Source organism: Oryx dammah, unplaced genomic scaffold, assembly GCF_014754425.2.
Source record: "Oryx dammah isolate SB20612 unplaced genomic scaffold, SCBI_Odam_1.1 HiC_scaffold_6, whole genome shotgun sequence".
Lineage (NCBI taxonomy): Eukaryota > Metazoa > Chordata > Mammalia > Artiodactyla > Bovidae > Oryx > Oryx dammah.
In genome coordinates, this window is record NW_024070190.1 from 28,671,378 (window position 1) to 28,695,891 (window position 24,514).

A 24,514-nucleotide genomic window follows, 5' to 3' on the forward strand; every position below is an offset into this window, starting at 1 on the left:
GCGCCGCTACGTCCCGCTGCCCAGCCGGCGGGGGTGGAGCCCGGCGAGCCGGGGGCGGGTCGGCGACGCGGAGGGGTGGGACCGGCACTGCAGCCCGCGGCCCCGCCCCCGGCGGAAGTGCCGCTGGGCCCGCCCCTCCCACCGGAGGCTGATTCCCCTCGCCCTTCCCCCGACCCGCTCTGCCCAGCGCTGTTCGGCTCCTAGGGCGTGTAGGGCCGGGGCCCCACCACCAGTCCGAAGAGGAGGCCCCCGGGTCTGCGTATCTGGCTGTCCCGGGTGGTGCGTTCTGTCCCTCTCACTCCCCCGCCCTCCCTTCCATTCCTGCGTTACCGGCGCGGCCGCAGGCGCCGCGGGGAACCGCACAGGTAAAAGCTCGGCTAGCGAGGGCGCAGGTGTGGGTCCCTCCCGGGCTGGACGGGCAGGGGAGAGCTGACAGCACGTGCCCAGCTTTTTTTTTTTTTTTTTTAAATCAGAGCGATTGTATTGATTGTGGGGCTCGGGGAGGGCGGACGCAGACCCCAGGAGCCCTACACAGCCCCGGGGTGACAGAGGGGGCGGGACTGAAGCCCCCAGAGCTTGGGGGCCGTATCATTCGTGTCCCCGCGTCTTGCGCAGGCTCTGTTGTGTCTCAGAAGTGATGAGCTGGTTGGGTGGGGGCGGGTCGAGGCCGCGGCACCGGACGGTTATTCCCCCACCCGCTCCCCGAGGTGACTGGGGTCTGACAGTCGCCCCGCCCGGGCGCGCAGTCTCAGGTTTGCGGAATGAAAATCAATAAAAACCGATGCAATGGCAACGAACATGAAACACTTTGGTTATTATTTGCGTTTGTTAAAGTATTATTATTATTTCTTAACTTCCTTCTTGGAAAAGGTGGCTAGGATCAGAGCCTCGGAGAAGGACTCAAAATGCCCCCTTGGCTCCCCGCAGGGGGAGGGATCCCAAGCCGCGCAAACTTCCCCGAGCTGCTGTGAGGGATCCAGCGGCGGTGGGGGAGCCCCCCAGGGCTCTGTGCTTCCGGATACGGCTTTCCTCTGCGCCTCATTGTCCGCACTTTAGGACGATGGTGTGCACCCCCCCCAATCCACTCGCTTCTCCTGGGTTCACCACCCCCACGCCCCGGGGGCCGCGCCTCCTCCCCTCCCCTGAGCTCTCCTCGGCGCTTTAAATAATGATATTTGCATGCAGGGAGCGATTCATAAATATGTCAGGGCCGGTGAAATATAGGCAACATTTCAAACTTTCTATTTAAAAAACATGAATTATGGCCGCGGAAAATGTGTTCCCATTTAAAGGCGATACGAAGTATTTGGTGTCTCGTCCCCGGGCCCATCCATCACGCAGACAATAAAGAGAGTTTTTCGCCCTGACACCCGCGATTTATGGGCGCCCTTCTCTGCCCTCATCACTCACCCGCCGCGGCCGGCCGGGCGACAGGCCCCGCGGAGAGACCGGCGGCCGCCCCCTCTCCCCCCGCGCCCGCAGTTTGCGCCCTCGTCAGCCCCCCAAGACCACCGCTCCCCAGGGGAAGCGCTGCTCTGGGAGGTCCACGGTGATGGTCTGGGCAGCCCAGTGGAAGACAGAACCACACTCATCCTCTCATCTACGCGCAAGCCTATCTCAAGGCTGGGATGAGCGGGCAGACGAGCGGCCTTGCGGGCTGGCTCTGCGTCCGGGCCTCGCCCGCCAACCGCGGCAGCGCGGGGGGAAGTTTGCAGTGCAGGCAGCAGGAGGTTATTTACGTGCGGTTTCGAGGTGAGGGGAAAGCGCTGGGCAGGGGACTCTCCAAGGGGGCTCAGTTCTGCCCGGGAGAAGGCGAGTTGGTCCCAAGCTTTCTTGAGCCCCGCTGGGCGGACGCTTGTGGGCAAAGCCTTCGGCAACTTTTACAAAGTCGCCTTCTCCCTGGTGCGATTCCCATAAACGCATCCTGAGCGTCCGCGGCACCTTGGAAACTATTTTTTACGGGGCAGGGCCCGAGAAGTTGGCGAGAAATAAGGAAAGGGAGGCGCCTTCCGTCGCGTTTCGCCGCGGACCAAGCTCGGCCACCAGGTACCCTCTTTGCCCACCTCCCTACTTGGCGCTCGGACACACCCCTAAAGCGCGCTGTCGTCTCAAAGCGGCCACCGAATCTCTGCTGCAAACTTGCTTTGAAGAAAGTTCGAGCTCTGTCTGCCGTGGAATTTGCTTTCAATTTTCGCCCCGGGCGGACTCGGCCCGGGCGGGTTTCCGAAGCACCGGCAGAGGGTAGGGGGCTGCTGGGCACTGCCGACCGGGAGAGACTGCTAAGGCCGAGGGCGCTGATAGCCCAGCCTCCCTCGGAAGCCAGACCTGCAGCCTTCTGGGCACGAGGAGCCACCTCGCGTCCTGAGCTGAGCGGGTGGGGCGCCTCCACACCCGGGAACCGGGATCCGTTTCCTGCTGGATGCCTGAGAGCTGGATTTATTCTGATACACGCAGCGCACCCGCAGCCAGAGAAATTACGTCGATTCTAAAAATGACAAGGTTGAATTTATTAGATTAAGATTCATCTGTAAGTGCAGGGTGATGAAAATTATACAAACAGCTCCAAGTCCAGTGTGAATTGCAGGAACGCTTCCGGCTTCAAGGGCATGTAACATAACATCTGAATATTTAGATATGTAGAGGGATATAAAATAGTATTAAATTCTCGGTGTGTGCACATATAGTTAAGTTGGGAAAATTCTGGAGCAAGTGTCATTTTACAGCCTCTGCTTGGGTGTAATCTGGGCTCGAGATAGCGCTTATGTCCAAATAACCACCCAGTGAATATATCCTACAGACAGAGCGAGTTCCGCATCGTCGAGGTGTGCCGCGGTATGTTTACCTCTTTAAATATCTGCGGCGTGGCAGAAGTGATATAAATACATTTAAGAAAAGCAGGCGCGCAGATAATTGAGCCACTGCACGGATACAATATTTCTAGATAAGGAAATAAATATTACTACTAGGTTGGCTGTGGAAAGTGTGCACAAATAGGGGGGCTTTCGGGAACGCGTGGTAGGGGCCACAGGTTCTGCAGCTACGGGCGCTCAGCAAGCTGAGGTGGGCTCTATTGGGATACTCGCTGCCTCGGACCTTGGGGCGACTACTGGGAGAGTCTCCGCCGGAACAGGCAACAATGCCGCACCTTAGGGGGTTCTCCCAGATAACGCGTGAAGATTCCGAAGCGCTGAAGCCAGCACTCCCGGTACCAGGGCCTCAGGTCCTGCGGGCAGCTCCTCCCCCTCGGACACTTCAAGCACACCTTAATTCTGGCTCCACCAGGCTCGAGCAGTGCGCATTTAGGCCTATCGGTTTGGAGTAAAAGAGAACAGGGCGGGTCTCGCTTGGTTCCGAGGCACCTCAAAACTCGAAGTCAGAGGCCCAACGGAAGAAGGCCACGATTTCACACCCGTATGGAATCCAAGCCGCGCCCGGCCCTTGGAAGGCCAGCTGAGGCTGTAGAAGCAGTTATCTGGGCATATTTACTTATGAAATGTTAGGCACCCCCTCACATACTCAGTAGAGAGGCCCAGATGCCCCATAGGTCTCCCCCGCATATTTGCAAAGCCCAAGCAACGCCACCAGCTAGGCCAGAGACATTGCAGCTGTGAAATTCCAACACCAAATGCTAATTCTAGAATAGGGAGCTTGCCACCCTCCACTCATCTCACCACCTGGTCTTTTTTTTTTTTTTTTTCCCTCACCCCTCCAAATACACTCAACCCTTAAACAGGCGCAGAGCTGCTGACAATCCCTGCTTGAGGAGAAATTAGAAGGACTTGGTGCTGAATTCCTGGGAATTGCACACACTCCTGAGGCAGCCCTGCCGCAGAGAAGTAACCCGGGCCCTGAGAATGCCCTGCTTCAGAGAGTGTGGTTGCGCTTAAGTGTTATATACCGTATATTGAGAGGAGGGAGAGAGAACAGGAAACATTCCCTGGCTAGTAGAAAAAGTACAAATGAAGAGGGGGGAAAGGAAGAAAAGGCTGAGAGCCAAGAAAGAGGCAAAAGAGGAAACAAAAAAGACAAGGGGGTGGAGGAAGAATCAGAGGAGATGAGCCGAGAAGAGTGCAGGCCTTGGTGAGGCCCAGGGACCAGGCCAGGCGCTGGCAACGGCAAGCCTGGTACCTCCCTGGCCCCAGAGGAGGCTAGTGCCGCCGGGGACCGTCCCCCACCAGCCCAGCGAATCTCGGCTCGGCTCCCAGTCCGAAGGGGCGGGCCTGGGTCCAGTGGCCTCCTCGCGCCCTTTCTCTCCCCACTCCCGGGGGACCACGAGGCGGGGCGGGGCGGGGAACAAGGGGTGCCCCAAGGGGCGCGCGCCAGTCCAGGACTGTTTGGACGCTCTGGGCCAGGCTTTCCAGCTCGCCGGGCCTGACCTGTCAGGCGGATTATCTTCGAGGGAGATTAATAGGGGAGGCGGGCTGCAATAATAATCGTTTTGTTTGATGTGACAACTCTGATAGGCGTTGATTTACTTACAAACTGATAGGCTTTTAATTGAGCGCCTCCGCCGAGCCCGAGATGAAAGGGAAGCGGCGGTGAAAGGCGGCCCGCCTGCCCTCCGGCCTCAATACTGATTAGCCATCTCGACAGTGAATAGTTCAAGGCATTTTCAAACTTTTTTCCTCAGCTCTCTCTCTTTCCTTCTCCTCCCACCCCCTCCTCAAATATCTGCCAAGCCCACTCCTTTTTTAGAGAAAACAAATCATTTCCATTGTGTGCAAATAAAATCCACAGGACATCCACGCCAATCGCTGCTGGGGGTTGGAGGCATTAGGCCCAGCTCAGAGTCATTAATAACTCCCCCTACCCCCACGGCTTCATGGCCTTCGGGGACTTGACCTCCCCTTCGAGGTGCGCAGGTTCGGTTGGGGCAGCCTCCCGAAAACCCTGGGAGTGCAGACCCCCAGGCGCCCCCGTGCGCTCGGACCTTCAGAGTTCGATTTTTCAAAGAGCGAATGCGCGAAGACCAAGACCCGCGCGCGCGCGCGCGCTGCATCGCGCAGGCCTGAGAGCATGTGCGGCCACACCGTGGCACGCCTTTCCAAGGGACACAAGGGGCCACTCTCTGGTTCTCCCAGCTGCCGGGGGTAAAAAGAAAGCTGCTGGAATTCCAGGCGAGGGAAAGGACTGAGTCTGGAGACTGCTGGCTGGAGGGCTGGGGGGAGGGGGGAAGGGAGGTCCCCCGCGGTCACCTCACCTCCATCTCTGGACGCCGCCCCCAGCATTCCGTGTCCGGGCCTCGCCGGAGGCTGCGGCGACGCGGGGCCTATGGCTGGGCTCGCGGGGCTGGGAGATCTACAGTTGATCTGGGCGACACTTCGACAACCACTAACCCAGTGACTCAGACACTAACGGAGCAGCTCTGCTCTGCAGATACAGAACCGTCCGGTTGTCAGAAACCGGCACCTGGGACTCGCTCCCCAAAGGTTATTTCAGACAGCCTTCCCAACTTCGCGTGTGGCCGCGCCACAGTCTCATGGACTCACCTTCCTCCGTTGTCGCACCGGCAGACACTCCAAAGCCCCTTGAACGGAGGTGTGTTCTTATACCTACACACACGCACGCATACACCGACAAACTCCTCGTATACACACCGCCTCACTCCCCGCTTCTCCAAAGTATCTTTAGTCAAGTTACCATCTCATGAAGTTTACCAGTCTAAAGAATCAAGGGATAAAATTAAAACGCATAAAAAGAATGCCTACGAGAAATTCTAAAACTCACCCCTAGAAAGTTCTCGGTACCTGTGCGGAGTGGGAGACAGAGACAAAAATGAGGGAGGGAGGAATGGGGTGGTGAGAGTGGAAACCCCGAGCACGCCGAAGGCAGGTCCCACCCAGACCCGACTTCGGCGCCGACGGGGCACCGGCCGGGTGAGCGAGGGTGGAAACCGGCTCTCAAGGCCCGGCCCCCGCCCCCGCCCCCCCGCGCGGGTACAGACTGGCTCCCGGCTCCCCAGCGCTCCCAGCCCCACCATTTATCAAAAGGACTTGACAACAAAGAAGACCCGGGGCGGAAAAGGGCGAGGGGGAGGGGAGAGTCAAAGTCTTCCAAGTCCTTCCGAGGAAAGGGATGTACCCTTCTCTCGCCCCCTTCCAGTTTCTGCGAGTTTTTGGAGGTCACCCACCCCCTCGAATTCGCTCCGGACGCTACCAAAGCCCTGACAACTCACACAGAGGCACAGGCATTCATACACACTTCTGCACTCAGATCCAGGTACACGGAGGCACGCAGAGCGCCTCCCCTCTGCCTTCCCAACAGCCCGAATGACGGTGCAAATCGAGGGGAACGCGGCGGTCCCGCTCCGCTTCCCTGGAAGAGCCAGTTGTTCCCACAGGCAGCCGCCCCCACCCCACCCCACCCCACCCCACACCACCCCACCCCACCCCACCCCACCCCACCCACCCTCTCTCTCTTGCTTCTTCCCTCTGCTCTCCCCGCGCTGGTCAGTCCTAGCTCGGCGTTCCAATAAATTCGAGCGAGCAGCCCAGAGTAACCCTGGCTACCAAGGCTGCGGGGATGGCAGGGGTTGAGGGAGGGCTGGAGAGGGGCCTGAGTAAGCCTGGAACCTATCTGCCCCAAACACACACGTCAGGCCTCTTCTTCGCAACCTCTCAGCCCTAGCCACGGTGGGGACGGGTGTCAAAGAACTGAGGCGGGGGTACCCCACCACTGACCTCCAGAACTCAAGGCTACGTTGGTAATGTGGCTCTTAGAAGCCTCCGAGTTTGGAGTCAGGGCACTAGGGAGGGGGTTGAGGGGGCCAGCTGGCAGCCTGACGACTGCACTCAACGTACCCCGAAGGGACTACCATGGCTTGGGGGGTAAAAAATCTTCCGTGTTGGACGTCGCCACTGCCTGTCTCGGATACCGAGAGCGCTCGGAACTCTGCGCGTGGCCCCAAAGGAACGGAATCCCCAGAAGTGGAAGGGTGTTCTCTCTCTCCAGTACCTAGAGGAGCGAGGCGCACACCCCAGGCCAGCGCACCCTTCTCAGCGCCCTGGGCGCACCTGCGCACTTCACTCTCACTATTCATTTTCCTGACACCGAGCGCCTCTTTCTCTTCGCCTCTCCTCCCAGGAGGCTGCTCCTCTTTCCCCCTCCTTCAGTTTCCCCTCAGTCTCTTCCTTCCTCTGCGTCTCTCTCTCCCTCTCCCTTTTCCCTTCAAGTCGCACCCGCCTTGTAATCAGCAACAAAAGCTGACATAAATCACCGGCGGATTGACAAGAGCTGACAAATAACTGATTGATTGCGGTCGAGGAACATTGACAATTGATGGAGGGGTGGAGATGCCCAAAGAAGTCGGGAGGGGGGGCGCGGGTAGAAGAAGAGAGGGTGGCAAAGGAGAGTAAGAATTGGGGGGGGGGTGCTGAGTGTGAAACAGAGGAAACATGTGACCCCCCTCCTGCCCCAATCTGCGCATCTCCGGGCGTCACGTGGCCGGGAAGGGCGGGGAACCTAGCTTAGAGCCGAGACTTGCCTCCACCGCCTCCGCTGCCCACCTAGCTTCTGGTTTCTCCGTCGCCGAATCCCGGGAAATCAAAGCGGGCGGGCGGACTTCCTCCAACACCCGCTCCCCACCTTTCCTTACCCAGGCGGCTGCACCGCAGGAGATTTCAATTACTGAGGCGGGGGAGAGAATACTTGGGGGTGTGGACCTCCGTGGCGGCCCTGGAGTTGACAGTCCGGCCGTTGTCCAGACTCCCTGCTAGTGCTCCTTCTGAACACGCTCAAACTGTTCCTTGCAAGCACCCTCTTGCAAAAGAAGGTTTCAGTTTATTCTCCAGCTGGGGAAAAAGGACGACGAGGAAGAAAAGAGAGGGAGGCGGCAGATAGCAAACGTAGAATAAATGTCCAGCTCGTCCTCCGAGCGAAATCAAGGGAGGGGACACGCAGGGGGAGCGGCAAAGAGGGAGCTGCCCATTAAAACCAGCGCTGAGAGTCCTGGCGGCGGCGGCGGCGGCGGCGCGGGACGCGTCACATCCCCTTGACCCTCCAATCACCTCGGGCTCCCATTTGATTGGAAGGCGGCAAAGGCTTTAATCTCCCCCTCGGTGCAGCTGCTTTTGAAGTGAGTTTCCTCGCCAGAGCCCCGGCTGGACAGGCAGAGGCTCACATCGCGGAGAGCAGCGCCAGCGCCGGGCCGCGAGTGCGCAGCGCAGGGGCACAGCCCAAGGCCGACACGGCTAGCCACCCGGCACTCCCGCAGTCGGGCCGGCTCCTCCCGCTCGGCCACGGCTCCGCTGCGGGCCACCCAGGATTATTCGCTTGTGGCTCCAGGCGCCAAGAAGGCGCGCTGGGCGCCGGTGACCGCCGCGCCAGCTCCACCTCCTCCTGCTGCTCCTGCTCCCGGGGCGAGAGCGCAGCCCGGAGCCCGCCCCGCGCCTCCTGGAGCCCTCCCCCCGCTGCTCCCATGCGCGCGGGTGGGTCATGAGCACAGCGCCCTCGCTTTCTGCCTTAAGAAGCAGTAAGCACAGCGGCGGCGGCAGCGGCGGCGGCAGTGCGGACCCTGCCTGGACCAGCGCGCTCTCTGGAAATAGCTCCGGCCCCGGCCCAGGCTCGTCCCCGGCCGGCAGCACCAAGCCTTTTGTGCACGCTGTGCCCCCCTCTGACCCTCTCCGCCAGGCTAACCGCCTGCCCATCAAGGTGCTGAAGATGCTGACGGCACGGACTGGCCACATTTTGCACCCTGAGTACCTGCAGCCCCTGCCTTCCACTCCCGTCAGCCCCATAGAGGTAAGGACCCTATCCCCGGATCGCGCTGGGACCACCACCCTGGCTGCCCCTCCATGGGATTTCTTTCTCTTGTGATCTGCAGGGGGTGAAGGTGGGGGGATCGGAGTGATTCAGCTCCGGAATGAGGGGAGAGGATCGTGCTCCCGCACCTTAAAACTAGGGCGGAAAGAGGGGAGAAGGTAGAATGGGGTGTGAATGCTAGGAGCCAAGGCAATCAAAACTTGTTTCTTCCATTGGTGTTAAAGCCCCTACCTCGACCCAGGGCCCCTCACTCTCAGGCCAGAAGACAGACGAGAGTCCAAAACACGGTTCCAAAGTCCCGGTCCTCCGGTTTCCCAGAAGCTGGTATTTGTACACAGCCTCTAAGGCGCCAACGACCCGAGCCCTTACTCTGAAGTATCAGAGGTGGGGGTGGGGAATACAGTTTGGGTCAAAGAGTCAGAAACCAAAACATTTTTCGAGTTGTTTTGTTGTTTTTGTTTTTTTTTTTTTTTAATCCAGTTATCGCTTAGAGAGGACAGGAAAGATCCTGGTGGCGGGGCTGGGGGTGGGGTGGGGGTGCTGTGGCCTTTCTCAAGAAAGAGAATGTGTGTGTAGAAGGGGTATCTCCTAGATTTGCGCCTCGGGGCTGGAAGGATCTTTACGGGTCGTGGCTGAGGTGCGCTCGAAACCTAGAAGGCAGGATTCTAAAGGGTTTCCCCTTCTTTCTTTGTGCGCCCCCCACCCCACGTCTGACCCTGCAGCTCGATGCCAAGAAGAGCCCGCTGGCGCTGTTGGCCCAAACATGCTCGCAGATCGGGAAGCCCGACCCCTCGCCCTCGTCCAAACTCTCCTCAGTGGCCTCCAACGGGGGTGGCACGGGCGGTGCCGGCGGCGGCGCCGGGGGCGACAAGGACGCCAAGTCGGGCCCCCTCAAGCTGAGCGACATCGGCGTGGAAGACAAGTCGAGTTTCAAGCCGTACTCCAAACCCGGCTCGGATAAGAAAGAGCCGGGAGGCGGCGGCGGCGGCGGTGGAGGGGCAGGCGGGGGCGGCGGCGGGGGGGTTTCGGCGGAGAAGTCCGGATTCCGGGTACCGAGCGCCACCTGCCAGCCATTCACGCCCAGGACAGGCAGCCCAAGCTCCAGCGCCTCGGCCTGCTCTCCAGGAGGCATGCTGCCTTCGGCCGGGGGCGGCCCGGATGGCAAGGACGACAAGAAGGACCCCGAGGCGGGCGGCGGCGGTGGCGGCGCCAAGGGCTCTGGGGGCGCCTCGGCCGAAGGGGGACCCACGGGGCTGGCGCACGGCCGGATTAGCTGTGGCGGCGGGATCAATGTGGACGTGAACCAGCACCCAGATGGGGGCCCCGGGGGCAAGGCTCTAGGCTCGGACTGCGGCGGCTCATCGGGCTCCGGCTCCGGATCCGGCCCCAGCGCGCCCACCTCGTCCTCTGTGTTGGGCTCTGGGCTGGTGGCACCCGTGTCGCCCTACAAGCCGGGCCAAACAGTGTTCCCTCTGCCTCCTGCGGGCATGACCTACCCAGGGAGCCTGGCTGGGGCCTACGCCGGCTACCCGCCCCAGTTCCTGCCACACGGCGTGGCGCTCGACCCCACCAAGCCGGGCAGCCTAGTGGGGGCTCAGCTGGCGGCGGCCGCGGCGGGCTCTCTGGGCTGCAGCAAGCCCGCCGGCTCAAGCCCCTTGGCCGGAGCGTCACCGCCGTCCGTGATGACAGCCAGTTTGTGTCGGGACCCGTACTGCCTCAGCTACCACTGCGCCAGTCACCTGGCTGGGGCGGCGGCAGCCAGCGCGTCGTGCGCTCACGATCCGGCCGCGGCGGCCGCGGCTCTCAAGTCCGGATACCCGCTGGTGTACCCCACGCACCCGCTGCACGGCGTGCACTCATCGCTCACCGCGGCCGCGGCCGCCGGCGCCACACCGCCCTCTCTGGCCGGCCACCCCCTCTACCCCTACGGCTTCATGCTCCCTAACGACCCACTCCCCCACATCTGCAACTGGGTGTCGGCCAACGGGCCTTGCGACAAGCGCTTCGCTACGTCTGAAGAGCTGCTGAGCCACTTGCGGACCCACACGGCCTTCCCCGGGACAGACAAACTGCTGTCGGGCTACCCCAGCTCCTCGTCTCTGGCCAGCGCCGCAGCGGCCGCCATGGCCTGCCACATGCACATCCCCACGTCGGGCGCTCCGGGCAGCCCCGGGACGCTGGCGCTGCGCAGCCCCCACCACGCGCTGGGACTCAGCAGCCGCTACCACCCCTACTCCAAGAGCCCGCTCCCCACGCCTGGTGCCCCTGTGCCCGTGCCCGCCGCCACCGGACCGTACTACTCCCCCTATGCCCTCTACGGACAGAGACTGACCACGGCCTCGGCGCTGGGGTACCAGTGAGGGCGGTCTCGAGGGCTATCGAGGGAAAGAAAAGAACTGGGGGGTGGGGAGGAGCCGAGGGAGGGGCGGGAACAGGGCCGAGGCGACTGTCACCCGCGCGTGGGGATGACCCGGGCCAGGAAAGGAAAAAATATATATATACTGTATCTATCTACCCGAAACAGCGACCGAGACCCGGTGGGAAAGTCCCCTTTCCCCCACCTCTCATCTCCCCACCCAAACTTTATAAAAGTTGAAAAAAAATATCATTTGACTTTTTATAGAAAAAGAAGGAAAAAATAATTGAAAAGTGTTCATCTGAGGACTGCATCGGTGGACACTGGTATTTATTTATGTTAGCTCCAAGCGGACCCGTGGTTCAAAAGTGCATTACTTAGTTTGAGCTCTGTAGGTAAAAAAGGAAGAAGGGGGAAAAATTAAAACTTGAGGGTTAAAAATGTGGAAAACAAACCCTCCCATCCCTTGTAGATTATAAATAAATACAAAACCGCCGCAGAACTAGAGGTCTTCTCTTTAATGTTACTTTAAAATTGCTATGATTGTATTGTACGTTCTTATTTAATGTCTGATTGAAACACAAATTTACATGCATGTTTGTTACAAAAATGAAAAAAAAACAAAACAAGTCACAATTTGTCAGCTCTGATTTCAAATTGCAATTATTTTTAAGGTGTATACCATCAAAAGAGAATGGGTATTTTTTTGTATGTATTCTGGAAGAAAACAAAAAAAAAAAGAAAGAAAAACAATTCTATTCCAAAACCTCATTTGCCTTATTTTGTTCTTTAAAAGGAACACTTAACTATTTTTAATTTTTAAGTCCACCCGCTGAAAAGGGGACAAGGTTTACGTCATGTACTAAAATAATAGACAATGTATCGCTTTAAAGATTAAAATTCCGTATATTTGATGTATTAAAAGATTTTACTTCTTCTTATCTTTTTTTTTTTTTCTTGGTTAAAGAGAAACAAGAGCATGGCAATTTGGCCACAGTGGGTTCCCTGGGCCTCACGGCTATTCCTTCCCAGGACCGTGGTCGAAATTCCGATTGTTTAGTTGTAATTTTCAGGAAGAGGCAAAGGCTTCAGAAGGGCTGGCCTTGGAGGAAATATTTTTAAACGGGATTTCACTATTTGGAAAGATAGTGTACTTAGCTATCGCTCATTTCGTTTTTTTTTTCCTCCCAGTAGCTGGTTCGTTAAAAGTGAAAGGAGGGAAAGGGGATTTTTAAAAAATTTCCCTCTTAAGATTTTGAGGAGTTTGGGTTTCGTTTTGTGCAGAGAGCGGCGCAGGTCCGGACTCGCCCGCCCAGCCTCGGCCCGGGGGAGGTGCCGCTGCCCGCAGTTCCTCTCTGCTTTCCTACCATCATCGGTTACGGGCGGGCAGCCGGGATCGATTGGCGGTCGGAGGGCGCTTGGGAACCTGTTTCCTAGGCCTGGAGAGGAGAGCGCGCTGGAGCCCTCTTGTCCCTCCGAGGAAAATGAGTTCTCTTTCCTTTTCTTCAGCTGGCTGCCGAGGGCTAGAGGCGGCCACCAGCCGACCCCTCCAGCCAACCTCCTCCCCCGGGGGCTCCTTCCTGTCTCCCGAGTCGGGACCCGCGTCAGGCCGGCGCCGATGCTGCTTTTCCGAATCCCGATTTCTCCGCAGTCTACGCTCTATCCCAGTCTGCGCCGCAGGAGAAAGCGCCGGGGCCCGGAAGACCCTTCCAGTTCGACTCCGCAAGGGTCCTGGCGCCCATTGTCAGCCTCGCTGGGGCGACCTGGGTGGACGCGGAGCGCCGTTCTGGGTCCCGAGCTCCTCTCGGCAAAGTCGCTGCGCGACCCTCGGTCCCGGCGCGATTCCCGCAGCGCGCACTGCTACCTTCTCCCCAGCTTGCGCGGCGGCACTGAGCTGCCTGAAGAGCCCCTGGAACCAGGCAGAAAAGAGGTCTAATCTTCGTGTGTGTGCGCGCGCGTGTGCGTGTATGTGTTGGAGCGGGGTGGGGTGAGGGGTCCAAGGCCCAGCCCCCACCCCGACCGCGATCACACACTGACACCCCAGACCCGGGCGCCAGCCCTGCTCTCTGCTTGTTGGGGCGCTCTCCCCGGCGGGTCCGCAGTTTGGTCCAGAGCGCAGCTTTTCTGGGATCCTGGGACTTCGGAGTCGCGGCGCTGAGCGCGGACCCCGAACTCTCCTCTCCCCAGGGTCAGGCCGTTCTGGGTTCTCCGAGCCACCGGCCTCCCTCGGCGTCAGGCTCCCCCTGCTGCCTCTGGAAGCTCACCGCCGCTCAAAGGCCGCCCTCGGCCTCGGGCCTCGGTCAGTCAACCGCACGGCCCCCGCCGCCATTTGTTCGGGAGTTGGTGACTCAGATTTTTCCACCCTCCACCCAGCATCAGCCTCACGCCTGCGGGGCCTTTTCCCGGGTTGCACGCAAAGCGGGCCCGACGACCTCCGGGATGCCTCTCAGGCCTCCGCCTGGAGAAGACTTCGTAGAGGAAGGCTCGGGCTCCGTGTCGCCTACCCGGAGAGGGCAGCCTCCAGCGCCTCCGAGCCCTCTGCCCGCAGCACGCCCGGGACGCTGCAGCCCAGCTCCCACTCTGGTCCGGCTAAGAGAAGCTGGACTGGGCCTGGCTGGGCCCGGCTTATCGAGAACCCTGGCCGATGGGGCTGCTTGTCACCTCCAGGCTCTCGGACACACACACACACTCACATTCTGGATAGGAGGACCTTAGAGGAGGTGGTTCGGCCCGAGTCCCGGGGACTCAAATGCCCACGCTTGCGACGTGAAAGCCAGGCCCTTGTTCACCCCTCACCAGCACCAGCCCCAAGCCCCTGGTCATTCCGACCCACACGCTTTGCCTTCCTTGGCCTCGCATCTTCCGACAGGGCCACCACGCCTTGCCAGCAGGGACCCACTTGGGTGGGGAAGGGCCTAGAAATTCCCCAGCCCTGGAATTTCAGGCCTGGGACCATCAGAAAGACAAACTAGGCCCTCTCGTGCCTTCACGCCCTCTCTTGGTATTTTAGTATAGTAACAAAAAGCAAACCCAAAACGGCTTAAAATTTTAATGAGACCTCCTTCCCGGAGAAGTTACTTAGAGGCAGCAAAATTCCGGAGCTGGGGCCGGGGATCAGGGATGGTCCCCCGACGTGTGCGACGGAGCTGAGTCATCCCACGCACAGGGTTAGTAAGGAGAGGGTGCCGGTATGTACTGCAGGTCCAATCCAGGCGCGACCCCCTCAGGAAAAAGACGCCCCAGCCTCACTGCGCGCCCCTGGCTCTCTCCCCGGGTCTGCTGAACTGCGGCGGGATGCGCCCGGCGGCTACCGCCAAAGCCAGAGCGGAGCGCAGTGTGTCCGCCAGGCGGCGCTGCGGAGCCCGGCGGAGCGGCCGGGAGACCCGGAACCCCGGCCAGGGCGCGGGACGCAGGCTGGGTGGTCAGAGACCCCGCGCCTCCACGTTAGCACGGTTTTCCGAGCGGTGTCCGGTAGCTCCCTCCTGGTAGTTCTTCGCTCCTCCCCCGCTACGAACCATGTCCTCTGCGCTTCTCCACATGCTCTAGCTTCTGCTCTTGTGTTCCCGGTGCTCTTTCTCTACCCCAGAGGAGTTGGCGCAGGTGTCCAGGGCCCCTCTCCAAGCCAGGGAGCTCCCATCGCCACCATCAAGGCTCTGACAGGTCACTTTGTCATAGTGAAGTGAATCTCACCCATTCATGCATCCATTCATTTCCATTCTCTGCTTATTTCCTATGACTTCACCCCTCACCAAGGGCTTCCCATCTCTTTATTCACCCCTGACACAGATGGAGAAACTAAGGCTAAATCCTGGAAGCCAATGGCAAGGCCCGCAGAGAAAGCCCAAGCCTTTCTCTCCATTCAAATCCCTGCACCCGTCTGTACCTCTGGCAGTGGCGCTGAGTGGCCCGGATGTCTTTGTGCTGGGTGGTCTTTAAGCAGTGAGGAAAGGCAGATTTTTTTTTTTTTAAGCCCTTGTGCTTTGGAAAAGGTATAAAAATTGCCCAGAAGGCAAGGCCTGTCCCTGTGAGGCTACCTGATGGCCAGCCTCTTCTGCACGTATTGGCTTAGGGCTCCTCACCTCCCATGCATAGAGGCCTGGTGATGCTCAGAGTGACTGTAAAATGCAGACTGACCTGTTTATGCTTACGTCCAGCCCATACTATCCTGTATTATCCCATTTAAACTTCACAGCAATTCCATGAGGTTGATAGAAGCTTTACGCCCATTTTACAGATGAGGAAACTGAGGCTCAGCAGGCAAAGGATACTAGCTAGTGAGTGATGGAGTCAAGGCAGAGGTTCTCACCTTGGCTGCTGTCACCTGAGGCGATTTTAAAGTATAAGAATGCCTGGGAGGCAGAGACTCTGATTCACCTGGGAGAGAGTGTGGTACACAGAATTGTTTTATTTTTCTTTTTAAGTTCTTAGCATCTTGTTGTTGTTATTTTTCTTTTTTTCCCCTGAACTTTTTGGCCAACCGACATGTGGGATCTTAGTTCCCTGACCAGGAATCAAACTTGTGCCCCCTGCAGTGGAAGCATGGAGTCTTAACTGCTGGACTGCCAGGGGAGACCCTTATTTTACTTTTTACTGTGGAGGCTTTGGAACATCCATGAAGGTAGACGGAATGGTATACTGGAGCCCCACAAACCCATCACCCAGCCTCAACAGGTATCAGCTCATGACCAATCTCATTTCCTCTCTACTTCTCCTATTTGCCTGTCCCACACCATTAATTTGCCTGTCCCACATCTTATCATTCCACATCCTCAGGTGTTTGTCACTTCCTGCCAGGCTCCCAAGCTAGGGCTCATCCCCCTCTCAGCTGAGGCTTCAATTCAGTTAGTGGCCATTTCTATCAGACCCAGGGCCCTAGCACTTCACCTACCCTGTGCTGGGGAATCCCCCAAAGTCCTGGGGCTACTGATCTCTCTCCCCTCAGTGTGAACCCAGGGCTCACAGTGGGCTGTAGAAAGACTCTTGAGGCCCTGGTGGAGCAGCAGCACTGTGGGATACTCACAGTGCAAAGGGCGTCCTGAGAGTGGGAACAGCTGAAAGCTACACGGTACAGTGTGACGAGCACAAATTTGGGGTCAGGTTGGTCTAAAATTGAACTTTTTGCTCCACCCACCTCTGGCTCAAACTCTATGACTCAATTTATTTGAGCCTCAGTTGCCTCCTCTGTAAAGTGGGGATGGAAGTGTTAGTTGCTCAGTCATGTCTGACTCTGCAACGCCATGGACTGTAGCCCGGCAGGCTCGTCTCTGTTCATGGGATTTTCTAGGCAAGGATACTGGAGTGGCTTGCCATTTCCTTCTCCAGGGATCTTCCCAACCCAGGAATCAAATCTGGGTTTCCTGCATTGCAGGCAGATTCTTTACCGTCTGAGCTACCAACAGATGCCAACTTTATAGGGTTGTTGTGAGGCTTAAATGAAATAATTCATATGAAAATTCCCAATCTTCTGTCTGGCCCGTACTGGGTTTTAGTAAAGATAGATTTCTTTCCTTCTCCTCTTCCCAAAGTATAGTTTCCTTATGATCAGCCCCCTTGCCCAAGAACTAACTGTGGCCCCTGTGATTCACTGGTTCCAATTCTCAGTCTACTATCTGGCCATCTGGCCAGGGTTCATCTTCTGACCTGGCCTCTCTTTGCCTGTTCTACCTTGCGTCTCACCAGTCTTCACAGTCCAGACCCTCTGCCAGCCAGCTAGGCCCCCAGCCACTACCTCCCTTGAATGCCTTCCTCCCTCCCCATCCTTCCAAACTTTCTCAAGACCCATCTTCCTGGAAGAGAAGGGCTTCTCTTCCAGGAAGCCCTCCACGCTTCCCCCTGACCACACACTGATCTTTCCCTCAGCACTTAATGCAATGGCAGAGGGTGGACGAATAAAGGCCACCAGACTAGGGATGAGGACCCTTGGGTTTGACTGGTGCCTCTTCGTGGTTGTATGGCCATGGACAAGTCACTTATGGCCTCTGTGAAACTAGTCTCCCAAACTGATATTTGTCTACACACATTTACCAACAACAGTAATTTAATAAGCAGCATGCATTGCATGTCCACTCCCAGGCACTCATCTAGCCCCATTACTACCACTATCCTCCTTTTACAGATGAGGAAACTGAGGATTAGAGAGAAGTCACATGTCTGTGCTCCAGCACTGGGTCCTTAACCACTGTACTGCACTGCGCTAGTTCCTGGGCCTGGAATCTTTGTCCTCGGCCTTCCTTTTCTAATTGCCAGTAACTCAAAACTCCTATTTCAAAGCTCAGGCAGTGTCACCTCCTCTGGGAAGTCCCCCAGGCCCTTCCACTGGATTCAGTGCCCTTTGCTCTCTTTGCTCCTGTAGCACCTGCCATCCCATCATACTTTCTTTACATTTTGCTCCCAGCCTGAACTCTGAGGCACTGGACAGCAGGGACTGTCTCCTCTTCCGGTTTCTAGTAGTGCCAGCTGGCTTGGTACCTGGGACCTAGTAGATGCTCAATAAAGATTAGAGGGACGGAAGGAAAGGGCGGGAAAGGAGAGAGAGGGAGACAGAGGAAAACAAAAAGACAGCATGGAGGAAAGATGCAAAAGAACTGGGCTCGCCTGGGCAGGACGACCCTTCCAAAGAGAGGCGGAGAGGCAGCAGCAGTGGGCTGGGGAAGCTTTGGCTGTCTTTGCCCGTGGCACAAGATGAGGCCCAGCAAGCTTCCACACATCAATTAGAAACTGCATTTCTGACAATAATGAAGACCCTCAAAGAGTGGCTTGAAGGAGATAAATATTCTCTTCTCTGAGTCTGGAGGTGGATGGTCCAAACTAAGAATGGCCCTCAGTCATCAGGGACCCAGGGTCCTCTGCCTTCCTCGATGGCAGCTCAGTCAGGAATACTTCATCCTCACGTGGTCTCTGAGTTCAGGATGGCTGCTGGAGCTCAGCCATTATCACCTTACGACAGTCAGGTGGAAGGAGGAGTGAGAAGAGATTAAAAGGGTCCACTCCTTTTTAATGGGTCTTTCTGGAATCCACAGACAACTCCTCAGCTCATACCCCATTAGGAAGAACCTAGTCACGTGGCCATGCTTAGCTGCAAAGGACGCTGGGGAACATAATGTTTACCTGGGCACGCTGCTGCCTCAAATAAAGTCAGGGTTCTGATACTCAAGGGAGCGCAAAGGGTGGGAACTGGGACAGGACATTAGCAGACTCCCCGGCAGTCCACAGACGGGTTAACCTAGAACTGGAATCAGGAGAGAGCTTTCTTGGTGGTGGCCTTCCAGGGGGTCACTATCTGATGACTTGCTTCCTTAAACCACAGATCCTTATCGATAAAGTGGGCAAGGGTGGTACTTATAAGCTCTCAGAAGTTGTCATTCTTGTTCCCTCTAGGTGTTTGGAGTTGTATACTGCAATGATTTAGAGTGGGATTTGTCAAAAAAGTAATTTTTATTCCTATAAAGATCTTCAGTTAGAGACCTGTTCATTTTGGCCCCCCACACAATACCAAGCTAAGAAGGAGGGATCGTATTTGTTAAAAAAAAAAAAAATCAAGGAAAACAAAAATCCCACAAGGTGAAAGGGAGTAGCATTGTAAACTTACCCCCCACCTCCTTCCACGTTATTTGCAAAAATACAGTCTCCAACTCAAAGCACAGACCGTCCAGTGCTCATGCAACTTTGCACTAACTTTACCTTAAATAATTATACTGTAACTACAGAAATGTAAAAGAACAAGACACAACCAAACAAACGTTATTGCTGAATCATAGTGACACCTGAGTGAGTTTTAATCATGCCTCCATACACCCATACAGCAGTGGCCCTTGGGACAAGGTCCTGGGGAGTCAGGAAGGGGGGTGGAGTAGGGAAGGCAAGAGGAGACTCCTAGGGCTGGAAAGGGTAAGGAAAAAGCAGGAACAGGGATCTGTTCATGTGAGCAGATTGGTTGCCCCGTTGCTGGAAGCTTCCTCGGCCTTAGGTCTCAAAAAGGGAGACATTTCAGGGTTCTGGGCTGACTTTGCGTGTCTCTCTCTGTCTCTGCCATTTTTCTTTCACATGCTTCATAAACATCTCTCCCCAACATTCTCCAGGGGCGATTCCTGTGGTGTGGGAATTCTATACCCTCCACATCACTAGTTCTTAAGCCTTTTGTGGGTTGAGGGAACGACGCAGAAACCACAACCTTTTTTGAAAATTCGATAAAAGCAATGGCCCCTCTCTATAGAAATAAGTATACATATTCAACACTGGAAAAATAATTTCAGGGGGCTCATGGACCTGCAGATTTTCAATCCTTGATCTTAAAGGAAATCCAAGATTTAAACATATATTAAAAAAAAAAAACAACATGCCCTTGGGAAACACCCTGAGAGACTCTTCCTTTCTAAATTTTTCTCACCAAGGCTACATTCCAACAACTCTGTGGTGATTAACTGTAACAACTTATGTCAACCTACCACAGGCCAGTGTGAACCTTTGCAACCTTCACAATAATTCTATGAAGTGGGCACTATCATTGGCACCACTTTATGGTGAGGAAACTGAGGCACAGAGAGGTTAAAGTGACTTGCCCAAGACCACACAGCCAGGCAGCGGCAGAGCTGAGATTGTGTTATAGGCTGTTAGACTCCAGGCCCATTCGTTTCATGCTGTTCCCCGCTCTGGGGTGGCCTTTACTTCTCTATACGCTGAAGCCACGTAAACGTGCCTGACCCTAATGCAGGTGCAAGGCCCCACCCAGCAGCATGCCGGAACCGGCTCACACGGGCTCACAAGAGCCAGCTGTGCACATCTCTCCCCAACTCCTCGTTCTGTGGTGGTATGTTGATAGCTTGAAATTGGCCATGGTGGGAATCTTTACACCATAGCAATTCACAAACACTGTAAGTGAAGGCTTTTTTTCCCCAAGAGAGATGATTATTAAGCATTTATTAGCACATTACTTGGAGAAGGCAATGGCACCCCACTCCAGTACTCTTGCCTGGAAAATCCCATGGGCAGAGGAGCCTGGTAGGCTGCAGTCCATGGGGTCGCTAAGAGTCGGACACGACTGAGCGACTTCACTTTGCCTTTTCACTTTCATGCATTGGAGAAGGAAATGGCAACCTACTCCAGTGCTCTTGCCTAGAGAATCCCAGGGATGGGGGAGCCTGGTGGGCTGCCGTCTATGGGGTCACACAGAGTCGGACACAACTGAAGCGACTTAGCAGCAGCAGCAGCACATTGCTGGACCCACATATTCTAGTCCCACTCCAACAGCTGCAACCTGCACATCCAACCACTCAGACCCCGAGTCCGTGGGAAGCGAGGATCCTCCTCCCAGTCAGTGGGGAGGATTTGGATGGGGTCTGCTTCCCCCAGGCTTAGTGCAGGGGGTAATTAGGGAGAATGCAGCCTCCTCTTTGACCCCAGAGTAGGCAGGCTATCTTCCAGTTGCCCTTCCCTGTCCTAGAACCTGGGCCTGGTCAGCTGGAGTCCAGATCCTTTACAGCATCTGGCAGCCCACCTGATATGGCAGGCTGGGGGCGGTGCTTGGCTGCCCAGAAGCTTCAGTGGCCTTCCCAGCTCAGTACCCCTGCCACTGGACCCTTAGCAACTACCACCAGCCAGCTCTGGTTTAACCCTTTCCCTTCGGGGTGAGCCACAGGCAGCTGGACCCTCCCTCCAGCCTCACTAGAAACCAGCCCTGCTCCCTCCTCTACCTTCTGGGAGCACCCAGCAAACTGCCCAAGACAGCTGTGACAAAGCACACTCTCTAACTTTGGTCCATAGAGAAACCCCATCCAACAGCAAGGATTCCAGTGGGCCAGGCATAGGGTGGAGACTTCCCTGGTGCCCTCTCACCAAGCAGGGTCTCAGACCACAGGAAAGAAACGGATTATTATGATTATTATCATTTCGTGAGCATTTCCCTCGTGCCAAGAGCTTTATATTTCTTTATAGTATCTTTTTTTAATCCCTACAAGATCCCTAGGAGATAGTGCTATATTAATCCCGTTGGAAAGCTGAGATTCAGAAAGGTTAGGTAACATGCCTGAAGTCACACAGCCCACAAGTGGTGAGCAAAAATTCAAGGCCAGAGCTGTCTCACTCCAAAGCCCATGGCTTAAAACCTGTATACTTCAACTGACAGGTTCTGCTTCCTTCCCCAGCCCCCAGGGGAATATGGGAAGGGCAGCCCCTCTGGCCTCCCTTGGGGTTCCCTGGGGACATCCCCAAGGGCAGAGGAAAGACAACATTGGTCACCTGTAGCGAAACCACTGCCCAGTCCAAGGTGTGGTCCAGACATAGAAAGCGAGTCTTCACTGGCAAGCAGACTGGGAGTCCCCGCTGTGTACACGGCCGTCTCTCAGGCATGGGAGCAGTGGGCAGATGACTGGGATACACCAGGTCTCCCCTCAGATAACTTACTGTCCAGTTAGTGACTCACAGAAGATATTGCTGCCTTAAGGTGAGCTGTGACAAGGGCTATCTCACTGGAGGCATGGGGTTAACTTCTACAGGAGGATGCAGAAATCTTCACGGAGGAGGCAGCACTTGATCTGGGTTGGACAATGACTAGGCGTTCACTGGGTGGTAAATGGGGGAATCCTCGGAATCGGGAGAACAGATGAGCAAGATCAAAGGCACGGAGGCAGGACTGCCCGTAAAGGTGTTTGGCAGGGATGTGGTGGTGGCAAGGGGGGTGGGTGGGAACGTGGTGGGAACAGATGGTGGCCTGTCCTTGGAGACATCCGAGGTCTTTGTGCAGAGGAGTACTGTTATGGGATAGAACAATGCAACTGGAGATACACAGACTAAGACATCAGGTGGTTCAGACAGAAGAAGGTGAGAGATGAGAGCTGGGGGGCGGCTGCAGGACACGCGAAGCCAGGACCACCCCAGGGGATGGCAAGGAGGTAGGACGGACTGGGCTCGGCGAAGGGCAGGGGTTGGAAAGGAGAGAGAAAAGGGACATATGATCCTGAGGTCTTAGCCTATGGTATTGGGCTATACCTCTGTGAAAAAAAAAAAAAAGAAGAAGAAGAAAGCAAGCCTCTCCCCCAAATACAGTGACTTAAATCAGATGGAGGTTTCTCTCGGGCCTTCGCCATCTATGCTTGTGAGGCTGCTCTGCTCTGTGACGTCATTCAGGGGCCCAAGTGCCTTCCATCTTGGTGTTCCTTCATCCCCTCAGGGTGCTGTGCTCACTGGTGTGATTAGATATGGGTGCTATTCCCACCCAGGGGAAGGGGAGAGCAGGGACGTCTGGGGCAAGCAGTGTCCTTCTGAACAAGTGAGGAAGATGTCGCTCATAGTCACCTGGCCAGCTGCAAAAGGAGGCTGTGCAATGCTATTTCTCCCCTGTGACCACGTGCAAGGAAGAAGGAGAGAACAGACCTGGGGTCAGAGGGCTAACCAGGGGTCACCACGGCTGGGTACCCGGGAAAAGTTCCAAGGGGCAGCAGGCTTTGGCAGAGAATACACAGTGTAGATTTTGTGTAGGTTAAGTTTCTCATGCCTGCAGGGGGTGGAAATGTAAGTTTGTGAGTAGTTAGAAGAGAGAGCTGAAATCTGAGGTGCAAGGGAAGAAGAAGAAAATTGGACTACGCATGGAGCCTGAGACTCTTGAGGAAGTCCTGTGAGGAATAGTCCTTTTGCCAATAGCATTGGGGTAGCCAAAAATTCATTTGGGGCTTTCTGTAAAATGTTACAAAAACCCCAAACAAATATTTTGGCTAACCCAATAGTTGCTTCTTTTTTCCTTTAAAAAATTTTTTTAATTGAAGTGTAGTTGATGTTTAATATTATATTAGTTTCAGCTGTACTCCATTTTGATTCATAGTTTTATAGACTATACTCCATTTAAAGCTATTACAAAATAATGTCTATATTTCCCTGTACTCTATAACATACCCTGATTGCTTATTTATTTTATCCATAGTAATTTGTATCTCTTAATCCCACACCTTTATCTCACCCATCTGAATTCCCTCTCCTTAGGGGTAAACATTAGTTTATTCTCTGTATCTGTGAGTCTGTTTCTGTTTTGTCATATACATTCATTTTAATTTTTTTTAAGACTTCACATATAAGTAATACCATAGAGTATTTGTCTTTGACTTATTTCACTAAGCAACATACTCTCTAAGTCCATCCACATTGCTGCAAATGGCAGAATTTCATTCTTTGGGGGACTGAGTAATACTTCATTGTGTGTATGTACCATCTTCTTCATCCATTCACCTGTTGATGAGCACTCAGGATGCTTCCATGTCTTTTGCCAACAGTACTTTCCAAAGATGGTGGCCATGCATCCCGTCCCATGTATTTTCCTTACGCTATGAAGTCGTCGCTCCTCCTTCACGTGGTGGGGCTCCAGTTTCCTCCCCTTGAACCTGGGCAGGCCTGTGATGGGAGCAGAAGTGATACCATGTGACTGAGGCTGTCAGGACAGGTGATACCACTTCCTCTAGGGATGCTCATCCTGGGACCCCTGTGCTGTGAAGAAGCCAAACGTCCGCATGGACAGACTACATATAGGTGTTGCGGCAACAGCCCAGCTGAGGTCTCAGCCCACAGGAGCGTCAGCCACCAGCATGGAGGGATGAGACTCAGGCGATTCCAGCCCCCAGCCTTCAGGCCACCTCAGGTGATCCCGACTGGAGCAGAGACAAGTCGTCCCCACAAAGCTCCATTCAAACTGCCGATGAACCAAATAAATGTTATTGTTTTAAGCCACTACGTTTTGGAGTCTTTTTCTTGTAACAATAGGTAGCTGATACAGGTCAGACTCCCTTTTCCCACCCTAGGAGACTACCCGAAACCTGACAGAAAAGGGATGACCCTGGGTTGACCTTGCCCATCCTCGCACTTCTCTGTTTGTCTTCTGCTTGACCCTTCTCCTGCCATGACATGTCTGTGTATCTAGCCCCCAGCCTGCTGCTTTGACCAGCCTCGGGACCCCCGGCATGGCTGCCTCTCTGGCCCCTTTAGGCTGGGTCCCACTGTCCTCCCCACAAAGGACACTGCCAGGCTGCACCCTTTCTCTCTGCATCCCCAGAGGGCCAAGAAGACTGTCGGTAGAGAAATGGTAGGGGAGCAGGAGGTCTTCAAACACAAGGGATGGGAAAGTCGCTGTGTTCCATTTAATATATTCACTTTTCCTTAGAATATCTGCGTAAGGAGCAAATGTCAAACTTGGAGAGACAGAGGGATGAGGGTCACAGGGGAAACCTCTATGGCCAAGACTTAGACCCAAGGGATCAGGGATAAGAAGGTGGTTAGAAGCACCACATTCTCGGGGGATGAGAGACCTCAGGGGGGACTTGGCTCCAGAGCTAGGATCCCCAACTAGGCAGCAGTGGCTGGGTGGGGCTTGGGAAGGAGGTGAGCACGGTTTCACAGCCAGAGCATTATTGAGGTACCTTG

The 24,514-nt window shown here is 55.6% G+C and overlaps 1 protein-coding gene across 1 annotated transcript; it reads left to right on the top strand.

Annotated features, from left to right (window-relative positions):
* Positions 1-7,687: 7,687 nt before the first annotated feature.
* On the top strand, positions 7,688-12,057 carry ZNF503 (zinc finger protein 503). The gene is made up of 2 exons (XM_040242348.1): positions 7,688-8,739; positions 9,483-12,057. The coding sequence occupies exons 1-2, from the start codon at positions 8,434-8,436 to the stop codon at positions 11,118-11,120; spliced, it is 1,944 nt and encodes a 647-aa protein (XP_040098282.1). The 5' UTR covers positions 7,688-8,433; the 3' UTR covers positions 11,121-12,057.
* The last annotated feature ends 12,457 nt before the right edge of the window (positions 12,058-24,514 follow it).

Excerpts from the sequence above, each read along its gene's own strand:
- ZNF503 (XM_040242348.1), top strand. The coding sequence starts at position 8,434 with ATGAGCACAGCGCCCTCGCTTTCTGCCTTAAGAAGCAGTAAGCACAGC. Across the intron at positions 8,740-9,482 it reads CTCCCGTCAGCCCCATAGAG|CTCGATGCCAAGAAGAGCCC; the intron begins GTAAGGACCCTA and ends CTGACCCTGCAG.